The 21,708-nt window shown below is 40.6% G+C and overlaps 1 protein-coding gene across 1 annotated transcript; it reads right to left on the reverse strand.

Moving 5' to 3' along the window:
• Positions 1-2,026: 2,026 nt before the first annotated feature.
• LOC126615040 (uncharacterized) lies at positions 2,027-5,664 on the reverse strand. Its single transcript, XM_050282746.1, has 6 exons — positions 5,236-5,664; positions 4,114-4,456; positions 3,088-3,172; positions 2,862-2,948; positions 2,502-2,744; positions 2,027-2,414 (listed from the first exon to the last, which is right to left on the reverse strand). The coding sequence occupies exons 1-6, from the start codon at positions 5,397-5,399 to the stop codon at positions 2,338-2,340; spliced, it is 999 nt and encodes a 332-aa protein (XP_050138703.1). The 5' UTR covers positions 5,400-5,664; the 3' UTR covers positions 2,027-2,337.
• Between the last annotated feature and the right edge of the window lie 16,044 nt (positions 5,665-21,708).

Here is a 21,708-nt window from a genome sequence, read left to right on the forward strand (position 1 = left end):
CCCTCAAATTCAACATACAAACTGCCTTGCGCAAATCCTCGCTCTACGCGAAACCTCTCAACAACCTGAGATTTTTTATTTTCCTTTTTCGCCAACACATCTTCAGTTTGGATAAACAACATTGTGAAGGCAACCGGCGAACATCTTCAGTTTGGATAGACAGCACTGCGACAGGGCCGACTGGTTATCTATCCAAGTCTCGGTCGAGAATGATTTTCGAATTCTTATTGGCAGAGGTCATCTCATTAGCCTTCTCGGCGAAGTGAGGTGTTACAAGTTACTACATTCGGCACATTGAAAGCCAAATTTGATATTGAACTTTGCAGAACTAGCAGCCTTGTCTTCAAGCTCTAGAACCCAAAGGCCGAGACGTGTTCCTTCCTTGGCCGCAGTCGCAAGATCAAGAAGTTAGTCATGCGCTCAACACAACATCAACACATTTTACTCCTCTGCCGAGCTCGGCCGACGAGTTGGCACACCCCGCATCAACCGAAGGACGTAGTTAGCTCATTAGTTACTCGGCCTGCGCACCACGTAGGCTTGGTAGTTTTTAAGGTCAACAGAAGTTTAGATTTGTAAGTAGCAAGGCAATGGATTGATGGATGTGATTTTAGATTTTTGCTATCATATGTTATTAGTTCAGGATAGAGAGCACTGTTGTAAATATCTCCAAGAATGTTTTTATTGCTTATGTGGCTTGGCAATCATCTGGATGATGATCATCTTACATACAAATACATAAAATTGTATGCGTATCGATACAGTTATAAACAGATCGCTTTGCTGTTTATATATACAAGCAATATTTGGGGAAGAGGATCGAACTCAGTATCCTTAACCACTAAAGACAAGTCCCTCAGGCTTTCCAAGTCAAGCAGCGTATCCTAATGCCATTGAACTACAGCCAAATGCCATCGTTTTGTGTATTTTATTTCTTCTATTTGATTCGCACAAGAATCACTTCTCTAATCTCTAACATCATGTCTACCTCTGAATGGGCGCGGAGGTTGCACCTTTGTAATAGTACCATGATCAAAGGGATATAGCATTTCCGGCTTTTGATGTTGCTGCGGAAGCTGTTAACCTAGTAGAAAGCGTGAGGAGATTCGACCAAATGAACTTGACTTCTTTGCTTTCTTTTCTAGTTTATTTGCAAGTTAAGTATTGTGTTCATTCACTTCTTGATGCATGTCAATAACTGTGATCCTATGCTATGTTATTATATGCTTACAATCCAAACCTTCAACTTTTTCTCATGCACCACTAGAACATGGATTGCTACAATCTTCTCAAGCTCTCTTTCTCTTCCTCTTCCTCTTCCTCACCCTCTCCACATTGGCCTACAGAAGCCACGACGATGATCAAAGTGAAACCAACAAGAAACAACGGCATTCGCAGCCTTCGCACCAAGCCCCTAATACTCGTAAAGATTTCACGCACAGTTTTCTTTATGGGGACATTTTCAGCCGGAACGTCGTCCTACTTCTTCAAGTGTAACGAGGGGTTTCTGATTCTAGGCACACAGTTTGCTGGTGGTATATTTCTGGGAACAGCTCTCATGCACTTTCAGAGTGATTCAAACAAGACTTTCTGTGGTTTTGTATGTGTATACTAAGCAGGACGGTGACCCTCAAGTTCAATGATTCCGGACTGTCCCTCCTTATCATGCCCGGCATATGGTTTTCTGCCTCCATTTCCAGTCCGACTGGTATCGGAGTTGGGCACAACTCAAGATAGAAGGCGGAATGGACCTCCGCCATTTCGATAGGTCTGGCATGCGGTATGTTCATATACGTATCCATAAACCATCTGCTTTCAAAGGGTTACACAGCTCACAAGGCAGTCTCTGTTGACACACCAATTACAAGTTCCTGGCTGTGCTGTTTGGAATTGTAGTAGTATCGGTTGTCACGATCTGGGACACGATATAATCATGCAAAGGTAGGAGCTTGTCGTTCAAGTAGTTAACTGCATTCACCCTGTACTCGATGTCTATTTAATTCTATCCTCAATAGCGCTTGTAAAATTGTAAAAATAAAAATAATGCTAAATATTGATTATCTTGTTCACCTTGATTCATGATTAAATTCAGGGACCAAACTGTGTAACTTTAAAAGGTTCCCACAAAAGCACAGAATCAGAATGGAAAGACATAATTTCAGAAAGGAGAAACTCCCAACGGTTGTGAAACTTCTCCTTCAACACCTGCTTTAACTGATTTCAAGCAGGTGGTATTGCTGTCAAGAACTCCATCATCGTAAAGTTAAGAACTGTCTCGTTTAAGCCACTTAAATTTGCCCATGTGCAAACAATACGTCAGACAAGTCATCCCGGGACTCAAAGTTCTCCATGGTAAACTCTCCCAAGGCAAGCTGTTACAATAAAAGGCCCTGCCAAATCCCCCAAAAGACAGCCTGCGAAAAAAAGAAAGAAAAATTACATATACACTTACAGATGATTCACTTAATAATAGATACAGACCAATTAGGTAATTCACTTACCAATCCACTGGCCAGATGAAGGGCGGATAAGGGAGGCACCAATACCGGCCCCAATGGAAGCAAAAACTAGTGATGCACCACACCTGATGGTAGTAACTGTAACCCTCTTCCCAAGAATCCTAACTTGTTCTGCCGTATCGATGTCATCAACCTCTTCTCTAGACTTTATTGTACGAGATATATATCGGTAGACTTCAATGCCAACTTGGATGAGCCATGACGCTGCCACACCTAGAAAGTGCCCTGAGTAAACAAGTAAACATGGACAGCACAGTGAGAATGAAAGCTCAATCAACCAACAACAGTGACCACGCCATTTTTTGGTTTCATATTTGACAGAATACATGATTAGAATATTACCTCTGAAAGTTGTTTTGCTAACACTAAAGAAGAAAACTAAAGTAGGCAATCTTCTTCCAGCTTTCCGCATGGCAGACTTAGGAACATCTGTAGATTTTGTTTGTCAGTCGCGTATTTGAAGAAGCAAAACATATAACTAATTAATTAATCATATTTACACGCTTGTTTTTTAAACTTAATCTTCTCAAATAAAAGTAGATTTGGGATTATTGTGGAAAGAAATTACCTTTGAGAAGTTTCCATGCCATTCTCTCTGATACATAATGGACACAAATTCGTTCCAAAATCCGTCTAGTGGTTACAACAGAAGTCTGCAATGGATGCAAAACGTAACTCAATTGGAAGATGCAAAACTTTGTTGAGTTCAACAATAGAAGTGCAAAATTTTGTATGCTGTTTAATTAAGTAGTTATATTTGGGCAAAAAGAAAACCCTAGAACTGCTTCAGGTGAAAGCTGTATTGTGTGATGTGGGTGGTGGCGGGGAGAGAGAGAATAAATTTCCTGTGCTAAAAAGTAAATAAAGAAGAAAAAAAATCGAAAGGTGAATGCAAAGAGGTAAAATCAACTGGTTGTTGATTCAACAACTAATGAACATTTCCATCACATTTCAGAAATAACTTGTTTCGTGATCAAATTGACTTTCAAAATAAATATGATTAGTACACACTTGCATCTGGTCTATAAACCAGCAGAACTATACACATCGACGAACAAGACAAAAACAGCTGAGCACCTAATTCTGTTTAAATTTATCCACCTTTAAAGATCCATAGAATTCAAATAACTTATGATGTACAAGCAGCGCATACTGATTTAAAAGTATAAAAAAAAAAAAACATGAAAATAAGCACCTAACTGTTAACATGGAATCCTCCTTCAAAGATCCATCAATTGCTAATAACTATTGTGGATACTTATGATGCGTAGTGCATACGGATTTAAAAGTATCATAATTTCAGTAAGGCGTTCCTCAAAATTAATGTTATCTTCGCTGGACAAAATTTCCAATAAGGTATCTTCATTCTACAATGAGTCGTTCACAGAGGGTTGAGTCAACTATCTGAGGCATATCATGTCTGGTGTTATGACCAACAAAGTATAAAAAATAATCATTACGGTTTTTAATTCCGAAAACCACTGTTCAGAGACACCATGGAACCAACGGAAATAATTTAAAGACGACGTGTATGAATGGAGCTTCTTAAACTAAATTCAAAACAGAAACAAGAACGTCGGAAAAAACAACTGACCTCACGAATAATCTGCACTACTGATTTTTTGAGAGGAACAACATAATCTATAGGTTTCTTTTCTTCAGTGTCCGGCAGGAAGTCATCATCATCCTCTTCCAAGTTTGTACGAGGCTCCAAAAGAGGTAAAAAGAACATTAAAAATGACCTCAAGGTTGTCATAGTTAGAGTTCTCAATTCAAAAGCCGAGAATAGAGGCTTTAACTCAATTTTGTATTCCTTGGTACTGTAATTATGAGAGTCGCTCTGAAAGATTCGTTGAGATGCACTTCGTATATTAGAAACATAATCTTCAGACCATGCTGTCCCAGCATCACAATGGGCAACCGGCACCCTGAAATTACTGTTGCATACTAAAAAGTTAGTACACAGTCAAACTTCAGCCGACAACAATCCTCAAAGTAATAATGAAATAACATTGACATGGGAAAGTAAGAAAAGGAAAGTATAATATGAGCTGTTGATTTTAAATTTATGCAGCAAGCTCAAGAAAGGATATGAAGGCAGAATCAACTGAAAACGAAAACCAATAGCGCAAAAGTTTTAGTGTCCTGATATCAACATTTTGTACTACCTACACCAGAAGAACAATCCCAAATATATTTCTCCAGCTTTAACCATATAAAATACCAATAATGAACTATACCCCAGAAGGTTATTAATCAAACACAACCAACCATAATCACAGAGGCCAACTCTACAGCTTCGAAAAGTTTAGAACTTCCCCGAATTGTTCGATTGAAAAATTAGCCGACTGAACCTTTATCCGCACTCAAACTTGTTCACATCCTATAGTTTGTCATCAACCAATGTGAAACCCATCGGAAATCAAGTTTCAGGGTATGATCAAATCCCCACGCTCACCATACAATAACCACCATGAATACTAATGGCGAAATAACAAAAAAAATTGAGATCACTGATTTCCGATTCTCAAATACAAATGCACCAACGGGCTATAGCACTTACCCAAATCGTATCTAAATTTCATATCAAAGAATTCAAATCAGAATAGCATTATACAATACAAAATCAACTCCATATCATCGAAACCGAATTCATCGTAACAAAAACACACACAGATATATAAAAGAAAACACAATTGAGAGAGAGAGAGAGTACCCGAATAATGCCTTATAAGCATAAGGAGCACCGGCGGCGACAGACGCAGCAGCGGCAGAAGCGGCGGCTTTGGCCGAAAAATACCCAGCAGAGTGTAATGCTTGGACTGTACTGGGACTTGGTTTTTTCCGCAACAGATCTAGGATTATTGCTACTCCCGCCATTGTTACACCCTCCAAAGCAAAAACCAATCCGACCCCACCAACACTCTCAAACCGAAACTACCATAATTAAACAAAATAAAACACGCTTTTTATACCTTCTCGCTCAAATTTTCCCGGAAAATTGACTGGATTATATGTCGCATGATTAAGAAACCCAAAAGATGGGATTTTATTTAGCAGGGAAGGTGATAGAGAGCAGCGATAGACACAGTGCTTGGGGCGGAGAGAGAGACAGCGCGTGAGTCCTTGGTGTTTTACAGACCAATCACCTAGCTACCCTATACTACATAATTAAAAAAAAAAAAAAAAAAAAGGGAAATACCTCAAAATGAGACAATTGTTATAACCATAATTTACTGAACAATTATGAAGGTCATAGAGATAAAAATACGGCAATAGTAGAGAGAAGAGAGAGACGTGTAACTGTGAGTGTGTTCTATTTCACTCCATTGTGCATTTATTTATAGTAGTAGACAAAGTTAATTCATTACCCTTTTAGGATTACAACTTAATAGGATATTAACTACGGGAATATAAAAGATATTCCTAGATATGTTAGGATTTACACAATCATATTCTTATTCCAATAGGAATGCAACAACAATTTCTTAATCTTGGGATAGAAATAGATTTTTTTTAATATGCATACAACATGCACACGCTAGGCCTTGTGTTTTGCGTCGTGTTCGTGTAATACATGTTATCTTAAAAGGCCGTGTTGTGTCACACCCGTTATCTTAACGGATCCTTAACAAGTCGGGTCACTTTACCAACAAGTAAAATGACCTAACCCGTGAAGAAATTTTTCTTTTTCTTAAATTTGCACATACCACATTGCCACATAAATATTACTTCAAAGGATAAAATCACATTTATTGTTAAGTACTACATTTACACTTGAAAATAAGAGCTTAATCAAAAAGCACCAATACACTACTAGTCTACTGCAAAATATCAAATGTGCAAGGATATGCAAAATGAATGAATTTTTTTTTCAAAGTTGTGAAGCCTTTCTCAAAAGTAAAAACTTTGTCATTGAAACTCACAACCTTGCATGTTATTCCTTTTACAAAATCCTTCAATTTTCATCGATCATCATGCAAAAATTGTATTGAAACTTTTGCTTGATCTATTGTCTTCAAGAGTTATGTTGATGATGTTTTCAGTAAGGTTTTTTACATCAGAACTCTCTTCCACATAAACTAAGTATAGAAAAACCAAACATTATAACCATTCAAATTATGAGAATTTTACCAAAATAATTATGAAAAGAAATAAAATAATAATACTATACCATATAAAAATGGGAATTTTAACGAAAAGCTCACAGTACTGTTCATTTTAACAAAAAACCACATTTTTACCAATGTTCGAAAACGTGGCCTAGGCATTGGGCGGTGGTTCGTCGCCATGATTAAACCAAAATCATAGAAGAAATCGGAAAGGGTATTAGGTGGCGCCTAGACGGGCGTTGGGCGGGTTAGGCGGCCTCGGCGACCGCTAGGCGATTTTGATGGTAAGTCGATTACAATGCCATTTTTCTGCTGTGGTAATGAGGTTGGATGATTGGGCGACCATCCTGATGGGTTTTGGTCTGCAATTGCAGAGAAAAAGAAGTGAGATGATTTGGCTGGGATGAGAGCGATAGACATCGATATGCAATTAAAGGGTAAAGATGTGGGACGAGATAGTGGATCGGCAATTGCAAGGTAAAGAAGAAAGAAGAGGGACGACTTGGCTGGGGAGATGGAGAGGGAGAGGGAGAGAGAGAGAAAGCGAAGTAGGTATCTGCAATTGCAGATAAATGGGGCGACAGTGCAATTTTGCAATTAGAGTTAGGGTTTATTTTGGTTAGCGATCTGCAATTAAATGGGGCGACAGTGCAATTTTGCAATTAGAGTTAGGGTTTATTTTGGTTAGCGATCTGCAATTAAATGGAGCGGTAGAAGTATTTGCAATTAGAGTTAGGGTTTATTTTGGTTAGGAACTTAGGTGGCATTTCTTTAAAACAAGGCCCAATTTATTTTTAATGAAAAACAAAGGCCTTGTTTATTTTTAATAAAAAAACAAGGGCCCAACAATGATTAAAATAAAAGGAAAACTAATGAAAATGGCTTGAAAACTTTGAGTTTTAATGATAAGGACAAAATAAAAGGTAAAGTGAATAGTACCAAGATTGACTTTTTAGTGTAAAAATATGGTTTTTCGTTAAAGTGAACAGTACCGGGTGCTTTTCGTTAAAGTTCCCTAAAATAAATGGGCTGATTAAATGTTACAAAATCAACATAAAAAGTTCTAAAATTTGACACATATACTTAAATCCACATCGGCCACCTAGGGGCTAGGCCCTAGCTGGCCGCCCGACTAGAGCCTAGCTTTTTTTAGAACCTTGTTTTTTACATTAAAAAATCAAACTCAAACCCACTATATTTAAATTAGTATATTGCATTATGTGTTTCCTGCAAGAACCTCTCATTATGAACTCATTGTTCATAAAACTAAATTGAACCTGTAGTTTCAAATTTAGTGCCTTTGAAACCCGAAGTTTTCATTCAAAACAATACTATTCATTTTACCATTTATTTTGTCCTTATCTTTAAAACAAATTTTGCAAACCCTTTTCACTAGTTTTCCTTATAAAAATATATTACCTCATTTTTTTCCAAATTTTATAAAATTTAATATATATATATATATATGATATAGTATTTTTAGGGTATAAAATTATTAAATTAATATTTTACTTATCGTGTTTACTTATGAATATATCCGAACAAACCCGTTATCTTAACATGTGCTTATCGGGTTATCCGATAACGACCCGATTCGTTATCATATCAACCCGATAACCTGCTCGATAACCTGTTAATTTTGTGTCATATCATGTCAGATTAACATATCATGTCAAAAATTGCCAAGCCTAGCACACACCACGCATAATATTCGGACACAAATATGATTTTTTTCTACATCTTGAAATAATCAAATTGCCATATATGAGTTAATTCTTCACATTTTCTTATTTCTCTCTCCTCTCTTCTCTCTTCTCTCTTCTCTATGACATCTACACACTCTCTTCTTCTTCTTCCCAACCATGGTTTAAAATATCCATAATATCCCGATATTTTCATCGAAATTTCCGTGTTTTTGGACTACCGATATTTCCGATATCATCGATATTTTAGACCTTACTAAGTCACTCATGTATCTTACCGTGCAATGTATAAAGTGTAAAATATTGTACTAATTCATTATATATAAATGATTATAGTGTGTTTAAACTTCTTTCATTAATTACTACATATTTTCTACACTCACAATGTTTGCTAGCTCGCTATATAATCAACTTAAATCAGTTATATCTATCATGCAATGCATTTCCTTCCAATTTTTTGTGATAAACTAATAGATGATTGACTAAATAAACATCCTGCAAAGTTTCAATAAAAATTTCCAAGTTTTTCTTACAATTTTCGTTGTTTTTATTCAATTTTTATCGATATCGATAATATCCCGATATTTCCATCGAAATTTCCGTATTTTTAGACTACTGATATTTCCGATATCATCGATATTTAATACCTTGTTCCCAACCCGCATTCAATTTCTTCACAAATTACTAACCCTAGCCCTAACCCCTTTCGATCTGCGATCTAGGTTTTAACGTGCAAGAGTTGTACTTGAGTTTGATAGCAGATAGCGACCTGCAAAGTTCAAACCAATTTCCAATTTCTGTGAAGGCTTTAGAGTCTCTCTCTCTATCTTATTCTCCGAAGGAAAAAGACAATGGAGTCCACCGAGTCCTCCTAGATACCGTCACCGGAGGCCTCACGGAAACGCTTATCGCCGTCGCCACCCAAATCACCTTTAGCAATTACATTCGTTTTCATATGAGTACATCTCCCGATTCTCCCATAATCGCTTCTTTTTCCCCAATTCTTACATTTTGCTAAAATTAAGTTTCATCCTAATCTGATCCAATTTTGTAAGTCTGAGCAATCATATTTCTGTGAGTATTTGAGTACCTAATTGCGGTGTTTGTGGGTGGTTACTTTTGTTGTTTTCTTTAAGAATTTAACATTGAGAAGCTGCATGTGGTTAGAGGTTGAGAAGAGAAGATTGAGCATAGGTTTGATAAATCTTTTTTTTTTTTTTCTGTCAAAAGTAAAAGCATGTGATTTTTGTTACTGTGTTAACTCTCATTCGGCATGTATAATTGTGTTTATTTTAAGTATTGATTAGTTTTAATTTTAAGTATTGTAATCAAACTTGTTAACTGCACTTGTGCTTGAATGAGTTGAGGACATAACAGAACAAATTCAATAATACTTTAACCAAGTACAGATTATTTGTACCGGTGTGCCACATGGTGATTGGCGTGATTATTGTTGTGTTGCATGTTTATTCTTAACTTTTAGTGTAACGACCTGTCCCTAATTACTACGATTTTTATAATTTTAAAATGTGAAATTTCAAAAATACCTTTCGAGGCAAATGTATTAACTTTTGTTGACCGTTTTGTCGGGGCACGTAAGATCTATTTTCTTGGCGTATCTTCGTAGTACTCGTCGTTACAGACGCGTGAGCGTAAACGGAACACAATTTGGAGTTATAACGAAGGAGTTATTAACGAACGAAGTTGAGGACAAATTGGTCAATTGATCATTTTCTGGAAGGCTCCAACATTGTTGAAGAAAATCTGGGAAGCCACGTCTGTGGCTGTGAATGGAAAGATAAGGAGAGAAATGAGGGATTTGGGGCTGCCCAATTAGAAATAAAGGAGGAAGTGGGAGGCCAATTGAAAAGAAGAGTTTTGGGAGAGAAAAGAAGAGGTGGTTGTGGCGAATCGGGAGAGGAGAGAGGAAGAGGAGGCTGATCAATGGGGGAGAAGAGAAGGGAGAAACATGAGGGAAAGGAGGAAACGAGAAAACCAGGGGATTCGGGTGACTCGTTTTTCCCCTCCCCATCACTACCCGGTTGCCCGACGAAAATTCTAGCGCTCTTCCATCGTTTTTCTTGCGAATTTCACCAAACCATCACCTAGAAACTTTCCACCGGCCTTCCCTCTCCATTTTGCTTGGGGTTTTGACCTATATCGCGAAGAACATAACCGTGGGTTCCAGGGACAGCACGGCGGTGATCTGCTCTATTTTGAAAGCAATCACGTCGATCTCCACCACCATTAGACTCCCCTTGAGCCCAGGAACAAGGCCTAAACAACCTTAGGGGTGGTTGAGCACCCGTGACAGCGAATCAAAGCTACCCATTCTAGGGTTTCCGGCTGGTTTGAGTGAAATTTGGGCTTTTCTCAGCCAAATTGGACTTGGCGATAGGTATGAAAATTACTCCACTCGTTGAGATATTCATTCCTATAAAATTTGAGAATTTTTGGAAATAGTTGAATTTTCCAACGAGTCGGGGTAGCTGGCCACCGTGTGCGGCGGCGCATGGTGGCGGCGTGTGGATAGAGACACCACTTGACCTCCCTAGGCTAAAATGGGTGCCCCAATTCCATATTAGACATCCGATTGACGAAATTCCGTTTGGTTATATTTTTGTTAAGGGCCGCCACTTGATTATTATATGATTCGACGATCCGACCATTGGATCGTCACCAAACTTTAATACGTAATAGTACATAATATTTAAGGATATTAGGAACTAACGGATCAGAAATCTAACATACGGATCTTCCCGGATGAGTTTTCTAAGTTCGTAAATCTAAACATCGATTGCCACTTAATTTTAGCCATTGGCAGAGATCCGACCGTTGGATCATTTTGAAACTTTAGGATGTTGTTCTAGAAGCTTGTTGAAACTCTTGGGAGTTTCGGATTGGAAATCTGAGGTGCGGATCTTCTGGATCGACTTGCGTAGGGTTGTGGACCCTATCGTCGACCTTTGATTGACAATTGACTTTTGGTCAATGGGTTACAAATCATTCTAGAACGTCATTGGGATGTGTTTTATGTAAGTTATGTGTTCTATCCATAAGAATTCTGAGATGTGATTTAATATTTGTTCTAGGCGACGAACGTTCGTGATGCCTCGATATTCGTGCTAAGGAGTTGTAGCGTGGACTTCAGGTGAGTGGGTCTTTTCTTTTTATATATATGTATTAGTTAGTCTTCATATATACAAGCATTAATAAATTCTTTATGCGTATGCCATGATTAAATAATGTTATAAGAAATGTTGTACTGTTGTGAAATGCTAAAATAATACTACGGGATGCGTAAGTAAGTTTATTATGTTGACTAGAATTATTGAATCGTTATGGCATGCTTATATTTATGTAGTCTGCTCATCATTGTTGCACTTGGTGTTAGTGCTTGCCCAGGGCCATGACTAGTCTTTCACGTGTATGTTCACATCCGCAACGCACGCTCGCCTTGGATGCAAGTAGGTGTCAATCATGTCGTACAGGTTGCAATAGGCAACTCCGACATCTTGTTGTACAAGTTGCAATAGGCAATTTCGACTTGTATGTGACCGCGAATAGCGCCAATTTTCATGTGATTGTATCACTAGAGCGTATATTATGATTACACCCAGTCCTGTCGTACATGTTGCATTAGGCAACTCCGGCTTGTGTGCTAGCATAGATTGATGAGCATCAGTCCAGTCATACAGGTTGCATTAGGCGACTCTAACTTGTGTGCTAGCATAGATTGATGAGCACCTAATTCTATTATGTTACTGTTGAGATGTTACGATTGGCATATGTCTGAATTTATTGTTGATTTGCATTAATTTCATACTTAAACGTAGTATGATTTTCTTGAAACTATACATGTTTTACGGTGAGGGATTATAACGTTTTGAAAGGTTTTTACTAAAACTTTATTTTCAGGCCCACTTATCCTTGTTTTTCGCCCTTCCAAGTTTTAGTTGCTGAACTTTTGTATCGGCGATGATTCTTGGCAAATCTCAGTATAGGTGGCTACCTTTGAGGGTATAATCGTTATCCTATCTTACTGTACTTTACTTATGCTCTGACATCACGTGTGAAATGGGTTCATTCCTGGTCACCACAGACTCTTGTATTTAGGCACCTTTAGGTTTAAATTTATTCACATTTTCCACATCACTACACTTATGGTTTCGTCACCTTCCAAGTATCGGCTAGCACAACTTGATTCGGAGTCCAAGTGGACATTCCGGATCGGGATGTGTCATTTAGTTCTTATGGATGGAGAATTATGGGTTTTTTTTTATTATAAGTGGTCCTTGAACCAGTTTTATGTTTATATGTGCCTGATCTGTAGTTTAATGAACTTTCTAGACTCGTACTGGTTCTTTATGAGCTGATATGGTTTTCATAATGGTGCATGTTATTCATTTCGGTTCAATAGAATGAGCATTGGTGTTATAAGAATGCAATATTTACCTTAATAATCTCAATAGTAATAAGGATATTATCTATTCTAAAATTGAGGAGGGATTTGACTGTAGCTTAGCTACAGTCAAATGATTGACCCTCGATTTTGCTTTATTTACATCACTACCACCATATCTCTGGCTGGGTTGGAAGGGTAATTATTACAACTTAGAAGGGTAATTTTGTCCGTGGGTTTGAGCCAAATTTCACTTTATTTACAAAATTGCCACCGCCTTTTCCTTCCCTCTCTCTCTCTCCCGACTCTCTCTCGGTAACCATCCATCAAATCCCCATCCTTCCCTTTTCTCACTCTGTAAGTCTCATTTCCTACAACCCTAGTGTTTGGAATAAAATCTGAACTTTGGGCCAGAGAGAAAGCCGGCCCAAACCCAAGGCCCAGAGGAAAACTTAGGAGGCAGGAAAGAGGCTTTCGGCTGGGCACAAGTTACAAAGGCCACCTGCTTACCTGCTCAAAGACCACAGGGGGTAGGTCATTCAGTCACTGCACAGCCCAATAAAGTACTTTATTGGTGGCATTCATGTAAAAAAGCTAGTGAGTCATCACCAAACCGCATTCGGGCACCGCTATTTGCTACAGGAACCCAAGCTGAAGTCGTCTATAAAAGGAGGAAGAGAAGACAGAATTAAGAACACTCAAACAAACAAACAAAAGCCAAAACTCTGCTCAAGCCAGATTTGCCTTCAACAAAGCTGTAGTCAGCACAAGCCTTCATCCCATTCGGGATAAACCTTCCCAAACCCCTGTAATAGCTCTGCTACCTTGTTCATGGTGGTATCGATTCATTTTGTATCCTCTTCTCCCCCGTCAACCCCTCTAAAAGCTTTCAGACCTCTGACAGAACCACAAAGATAGATTTTGTAAGAAGTTCAGCCTTGGCCGATAAGGTTCAAACTTACCCGACTATCTTTGCTCTGTCTTTGTCTTTTCTTTCTTTTAAAAGCACAATAACATGTTATATATTCCCAGTTATATACAAGTTATTTCTAGCAAAGTCATAATGAAAATGAGTCTTCAGCACTTGGATCCGATCTGAATCGCGTCAGAGTTCAAATCAGATCTAAGTCTTAAGCCCGGCGGGCATGTAATTTAAAGATCAGTTTAAAAGTCCTTGGCCTCAAGGCATAAAAAAGAACTCTATGTGGACTCAACCCATCCACGACAATCCTTGATAAGCGAGAAGTCCGAAGTTACTTGGGGCGCAAGTAATCAATCTATTTCTCCGTTTTGTTGCTATTATATCTTGATTCGTAGAAAAGGCTTAAGCATGGAGTGAATTCTGATAGAAAGCCTCAAGGCCTACACCTAAGGCCCCACGAAGGCATCTATTTAGCTTCATTTCATGTTGTGGTCTAGTTGGTCCGAGTATAAGGATTAACTCTGATGGGAAGCCTCAAGGCCTATACCTAAGGCCCTACAAAGGCACTCATTTGGGTTCGTCCTACCTCTTGGATTCAGATAATCAAAAGTATAATAGTGATAAGACTCTGGCAACCATAAAAGACCAAATATGATACATCCAAGCGCTGGTTTAGTTTGACAGGAAGCCTCAAGGCCTATACCTAAGGCCTCACAAAGGCACCTGTTATATCTAACTTGGTTTCTCGGGCGTATACATATTCAATCAAAGCTTAACACCCATTCAACATCTGCCATACTGAAGATGGCAGTGGCACGCTTGAGCACGACAAAGTTAATCTTGATTGTGAGCCTTAAGGCCTACATCTAAGGCCCCACGAAGGCACCCTTTCAAATTAACTCTGTCCTTCTCTTTCAGAACTGTCCGACGAGCCTTGCCCGAAGTGTGTCTTGCCCGACCAAGATCTGCCCGACAAAGGCTTGCCCGAGCGAGCCCAAGAAGAAAGCAGAAGTACGACAGATACCCTCAACCGACGCCATTCTCCCAGGGGAGCTGTGTGCTCGTCCGCCAGGAGATTCCTGCGACGAACATAGTTTTGGCACGCCCAGTGGGACCCTCTGATCTGAAGATAAAGATAAACATGCCAGAAGATTTACAGAATACATTGTTTCAAATGCTACAGAGACTGAATGAAGCCTCCCTAGGCTCTAGAAATGAGACAGGTTTGGCTCATCCCAAAGGAGAAAGACACAGGACTACCCAACCAGATGAGATAGTCATAGTCAACCCTGTGTTGCCCTTTTCTGAAGCCCCGGTAAACATGCTCAACATGACCTGGGCAGAGAAAGGAAAAGGGAAAATTATAAGGGAAGAAGAAGAAGGGAAACTAGCCAAACGACCTACGGAAGGGATAGGCAAACCATCCGAGTACCCAAAGGCTGCCATAATCAAAGGGCTGGTTATGTGTAGTAAATGCCAGTGTGAATGTGAACTCGAGATTCCCCCAGCTGGAGTCCTTATTGATCACGAGTTAATTAAAAGAGAAACCCGCGAAAGGCTCAAGAAGGCAACAAGAAAAAATACTTCCCGAAGCGTTTTTCAACGTTTAGGAGGTGATTCCCAACCCAAGGCGTTGTCAGAAGTATTTCAAAACTATGAAGTTTCTGACGAGTTTCGAAACTATGAAGTTTCTGACAAGGCAGAGGACATGGAAGCCAAACTCCAAAGAAGTACAGAGCAGCTTCAAAATGGCCAAAAGGGGAAGGAAGTCAGAAGAACTGATGGGATAGCTAATCCTGTTAAGAAAGCAACTCCTGCATATCGTGGGCGGAAATGGTATGTAGTTGGAAAAGATGGGCAGCCCACCAGACCAATGGGAGCATCCATGGTCAGAAGGGTTCAAAGGCAGCACAAAGCCTACATGAATTCCCTGATGACCCCCATCACCTCTGAAGCCTCAAAAAATCAAAAGCCAGAGAGGGCAACATCTGGAAGTAGTAGTCAGCTTCGTTGGCGAAGTAAGAAGGAAGTAGAAAGGGCCAACGGTAAGACGGAGGGTATGGGGAATCATGTGCCACAAAGCCAACATCCTGGCAAGTATAGGATCTTAAGAAGGGCTCAGGAAGATCTGACTATGATGCCAACACCTGGTTGGAGGCCAGGGCCCACCCATGAGGAAACTGTTGCATCTGAGAGGAGACCAACCTTTCTGCCTTTGGATCCGTTTGGTGAAGTTCCAAAGCAAGCGCTGTATGGAGACATGAATCAACCACAACAGGAAGGGATACCAGAGCCCTTACTACCAGCCGATGCAATGGCCTGGTTAGACGAGTTCATGGATCACATTGGGAGTAAGAAGGAGGACTTGCTCGAACCTAGCAACTTCCACATCAACATGACGTATGTATTATTCGCCATGTTTGGCGCCAGGCCTGACCAGCCCGCTACCATGGAAGGTGATTATTTAACAACTGAGCCGATGATGGCTCACGTCAATGTGGAGGTAGTTACAGAGGAGGACTCAGGCAAGGTTGAATCCTCAAAAGTACCTAAAGATGGTCCCCTACGGATTTACACAGATAAAATGGTGTTCAGCCGCCCAAGTATTTCGTTGGCCAACCACCTGAAGCCTATATACGTTTCAGCTCATCTGGAAGGTGTACCTTTCAAAAGAATTTTGATTGATGGAGGAGCGGCTGTTAACATATTGCCAGCCAAGCAGATGAAGAGGATGGGGAGAAGCACTGAAGATCTTATTCCCACAAACCTTACAGTCTCGAGCTTTTCAGGTGCCATCACCAGGACTCATGGGATATTACCTTTGGAGGTAGATCTGGGGTCCAAGAAAATAATGTTGGCGTTCTTTGTAGTAGACTGCACTTCCACTTACGGGGCCCTACTTGGAAGAGATTGGATTCATCAAAGTTTAGCCATACCTTCTACTCTTCATCAACAAGTGGCTGTATACCACGAGGCAAGTACTGAAGGATCAAGCTTTTGGGAGTTGGTAGAGGCCGAATCACGGCCGTTCCTCCCCTCAGCTAATGTTGCAGAAGCAAGTTTCTACAATCCCAACGTGGGAATCTTGAAATGTTTAGGAGCTGATGAGAACGGCCGCCCTACCAAGGTGACGGCCCGAAAGCTTCTAGAACAAGGGATGCTCCTTACCAAGGAGGAGTGGGAGAGACCCTGTCTTATACCAAACTCTCTATACCATCAATGATCGAACAAAAGAAGAAAGATCAGGTCATGGCAGTCAAATCCCTGATTAAAAGACTGTTGGTGTATGGAAAGGGAAGAAGACAGGAAGAAAAGCTCTTGGATAAAGAAGAGCAGGAGTGGCAGGGGAAAGTTTCTACCAGCCAGCAGGAAAATGAGGAAGAATCTTGCACAGAGGAGTTAGATAAGGCCATTCAAATGGCCGAATGCGTCTACGATATAGACGAGCCAGACGGTCTGCCCGAGAACCCGGAGTTAGTTGAATTTTTGTGTGCAGAACCTGATAAGCCACCTCCAGAAGTCCAGGATCCATTGGAAGTTATTGATCTAGGCACAGAAGAGGATCCGAGACCAATTCAAATCAGCGGTTTATTAAGGATTGAAGATCGGGCCAAGATTATCTCTCTTTTGCAAGAATTCAAAGATTGTTTTGCTTGGCATTACACCGAGATGCCAGGATTAGACCCAGCCTTGGTGGAACATAGAATGCCCATCAAGGAAGGATATAAACCTGTCAAGCAGGCACCACGAAGGATGTCAAAGGAGATAGAAGAAAAAGTCAAAGAAGAAATTGAAAGGCTGGTGAAAGCTGGCTTTATTAGACCAGCCAAATATGTAGAGTGGCTAGCCAACATTGTACCCGTTTTAAAAGCTATAACAAAAGCAGTACGGTGTTGTGTTGATTATAGGAATATTAATAGCGCCACACCAAATGATGAATATCCCATGCCCATGGCTGACTTATCCATAGATGCTGTAGCAAAGCATAAAGTTTTATCGTTTATGGATGGAAATGCCGGTTACAATCAAATAAAGATGGCGCCAGAGGATATTCATAAGACAGCTTTTAGATGTCCTGGTCATGTGGGGGCATATGAATATCTGGTCATGCCATTCGGGCTCAAAAATGCAGGCGCCACGTATCAAAGGGCAATGAATGCCATTTTTCATGATTTAATTGGCCAAAGCATGGAGGTGTATATCGATGACATTGTGGTGAAATCTAAGACAGAAGAGCAGCATCTCGTGGACCTCAAGCAAGCATTGATAAGGATGCGGATCCACAAGTTGAAGATGAATCCAAAGAAATGCGCTTTTGGAGTAAGAGCGGGCAATTTTTTGGGATTCTTGGTGCATCAGAGAGGTGTGGAGGTGGACAAAAATAAGTCTCGGGCAATATTAGAGTCACTTCCACCTACCAACAAAGTACAGCTTCAGAGATTGCTAGGTAAAATCAACTTCTTAAGAAGATTCATTGCCAATTTGGCGGGCAAAATCCAGCCACTAACTCCGCTACTGAGATTGAAGGATAGGGAGAATTTTGAGTGGGGGCCTACCCACCAGCAGGCATTTGATAGCATCAAGGCTTACTTAACTTCCCCACCAGTGCTGGTGCCACCTCAAAGGGGAAAGCCATTGAAACTATATATTTCTGCATCAGAAAGATCAATTGGGAGTCTACTAGCCCAGAATAATGAAGGAGGAAAAGAGCAGGCTGTGTATTACCTCAGCAGAATTCTGACCGAGGTAGAAACAAGATATTCTCCGGTGGAAAAACTGTGTTTGGCTCTATATTTTACTGCCAGCAAGCTAAGGCATTACATGCTACCTTGTCATGTGCACATTATCGCCAAAACAGATGTGATAAAGTATATGTTGTCAAGACCTATGCTAGCAGGGAGGATTGGAAAGTGGATTCTAGCATTATCAGAATTCAGTTTTCAGTACATACCCCAGAGGGCAGTCAAAGGCCAGGCAATTGTTGACTTCCTGACCGAACATCAGGAGTCTCAAAGCGAGGAAATCAATATCCCGGGAAGTTTAGAAGTTGCTAATATATGGATCCCACCAAGAAGTGATGTTTCGGTCAAAGAAGATTGGATCCAGCAAGAGATAAGGAGAGTAGCAGGTCTTTGGATTACACCTTGGAAGCTATATTTCGATGGATCCTACACTCAGAGGGCAGCAGGAGCTGGAATTGTGATTATAAACCCTCAAGGGGTTTATCATTACTATTCCTTCCTACTTGATTATCAAGAAAATACCAATAATCGGGCGGAGTATGAGGCATTGATTATCGGCCTAGAAATCCTGATGGACTTGGGGGCAACTGAGGTAGAGATCTTTGGTGATTCAGAGTTAGTGATAAATCAACTAAATGGCGAGTTCAAATGCAGACATATCACTATGGCAGGGTACTATATGGCAGCAACACAACTGCTAAGTTTGTGGGAGTCTGAGATATCAGTCAATCACATTCCTAGGGGATCTAACTTGGCAGCCAATGAAATGGCGCAACTAGCTTCAGGAGTGCCAATGCAAGAAAGGAGGTATGGTGTTGATGTTGAGATCCAAACAAGAAACCTTCCCTCTATCTTAGATCGGAGGTTCAGTCTGGATGTAATGGTTCTAGAGACCGAGGTGGAAGATTGGAGGACACCTATTACTCAGTATCTGAAAGATCCTTCTTCACCCACAAGTAAGAAGAACAGGCAGCAAGCAACCAAGTATGTCTTGTGGACAAAAAATCTGTTGAGAAAGACCCCAGATGGGTTGCTATTAAAATGCTTAGGCCTAGAGGAATCCATGAGAGTAATGGCCGAAGTACATGAGGGAATATGTGGAGCACATCAAGCGGGAACAAAGATGAGATGGCTACTCAGAAGGTATGGTTATTTCTGGCCCGACATGGAAAAAGATTGTAAGTCCTATGCCCGCGGATGTGAAGAATGTCAGAGACATGGACCTCTCCAGCACGTACCATCAATACCTCTCAATCCAGTGGTCAAGCCTTGGCCGTTCCGAGGATGGGCAATGGACTTCATCGGGCAGATTTATCCGGCCTCTAGTAAGGGACATACTTTCATAATTGTGGCAACGGATTACTTCACCAAATGGGTAGAAGCATCGGCAGTAAAATCCATAACTTCAGCCGTGGTCAAGAATTTTATTGAGACCAAGATCCTGCACAGGTATGGGGTGCCTGAAACTATAGTAACGGATCGTGGGCCATCTTTTATTTCAAAGGAGGTTGAAGAGTTTGCAAGCAAGTACAAAATAAAGATGATCCAATCCAGTCCATACTACCCTCAGTCAAATGGGCAAGCAGAGGCTAGCAACAAGATCTTGGTCAACATTATTAAAAGGATGGTGATTGATAGTCCAGAAAGGTGGCATGAGATGCTAGGGAACACGTTGTGGGCATACCGGACTTCTAAAAGAGCGGGGACAGGCACGACTCCTTATGCCTTAACTTTCGGGTAAGATGCGGTGCTTCCTATGGAAATCAACGTCAGTTCCGTAAGAATTCAAAACCAATTTGGGTTGCATAGTGCAGAATATATCGAAGCCATGTGTCAAGGTATTGAAGATCTGGATGCAGCCCGAATTGAAGCCTTGAACCAGATTCAAGAAGGAAAGATTGTTGTTGCCCGAGCTTATAACAAAAGGGTGAAGTTAAAGTCTTTCAAGGAAGGAGATTTAGCGTGGAAAACGGTCCTCCCGCTAGGCGCTCAGCTGCGTGGCTTTGGGAAATGGAGCCCGACATGGGAAGGTCATTTTATTATTAGTAGGGTTTTGAACAAAGGAGGATATTATCTAGCAGACCTCGAAGGCAATGAGCAGAAACACCCTATTAATGCAAAATTCTTGAAGAAATATTGTCCTACATTATGGGATGTTAGGGATTGTTATATCGAAGAGGGAGCAGAGTGGGACGGACCTTAGAAATTCACATACGGTATTTTGTTCATCCAAACATTTAAAGAAGACAGAGGTGCAGAAATAGATAAAAATACTTATTTCATGTCGACAAATTGATGAGATTACAAGATACCAAATCTTATGTATTACATTTGATCCTCTCTGAAAGTGTTGGTGTCTTCAACTGGTTTCCCGCTATCTTCTTGGTTGAACCCAATCAGGTGATCGGGTTGTGCGGCCAACATGAGCTTGGTAGAGGACCCTCCCACAAGATCTTCACCATGTATGATGATGAAGCCCGACTTATCACCACAAGTTGTGGGAAGATCAGTCATCAAGGGGAGACCTCCTGACCAAGGGTGTTGGAGGTAGAGGGGTGATCGACCAAAGGTGTTGGAGGTAGCAATCATCAGGTGAAAACTTTCTTTTTTCTCACGAAGGGGGAGTTTCAGGAAACTCCACTCAAAACCTGAGGAACCTATTTCTCAGTGGGGAGACGGAAGGATTCAAGGTGGATGAAGGGTGAAGACCAAAATGAAGAGGAGGTGATGATTTGAAAAGGGTTTCCAAAGCCAGAATTTATAGAGAACCAGAAGGCAGTTTAAAGGTCGCAAGAAGCTCAAAGGGCACGCATGCTGTTATTCATTTAATGTTGGCGCTTGGGATCCCAACCTTAACATCAATTGAAGGGGGCACTGTTTGGAATAAAATCTGAACTTTGGGCCAGAGAGAAAGCCGGCCCAAACCCAAGGCCCAGAGGAAAACTTAGGAGGCAGGAAAGAGGCTTTCGGCTGGGCACAAGTTACAAAGGCCACCTGCTTACCTGCTCAAAGACCACAGGGGGTAGGTCATTCAGTCACTGCACAGCCCAATAAAGTACTTTATTGGTGGCATTCATGTAAAAAAGCAAGTGAGTCATCACCAAACCGCATTCGGGCACCGCTATTTGCTACAGGAACCCAAGCTGAAGTCGTCTATAAAAGGAGGAAGAGAAGACAGAATTAAGAACACTCAAACAAACAAACAAAAGCCAAAACTCTGCTCAAGCCAGATTTGCCTTCAACAAAGCTGTAGTCAGCACAAGCCTTCATCCCATTCGGGATAAACCTTCCTAAACCCCTGTAATAGC

This window comes from Malus sylvestris, chromosome 3 (assembly GCF_916048215.2).
Source record: "Malus sylvestris chromosome 3, drMalSylv7.2, whole genome shotgun sequence".
Lineage (NCBI taxonomy): Eukaryota > Viridiplantae > Streptophyta > Magnoliopsida > Rosales > Rosaceae > Malus > Malus sylvestris.

Coding starts and splice junctions, on each gene's coding strand:
- LOC126615040 (XM_050282746.1), bottom strand. CDS start 5,399: ATGGCGGGAGTAGCAATAATCCTAGATCTGTTGCGGAAAAAACCAAGT. Junction 2,745..2,861: donor TAGCAAAACAACTTTCAGAG/GTAATATTCTAA, acceptor TTGTTTACTCAG/GGCACTTTCTAGGTGTGGCA. Junction 2,415..2,501: donor TTCATCTGGCCAGTGGATTG/GTAAGTGAATTA, acceptor TTTTTTTCGCAG/GCTGTCTTTTGGGGGATTTG.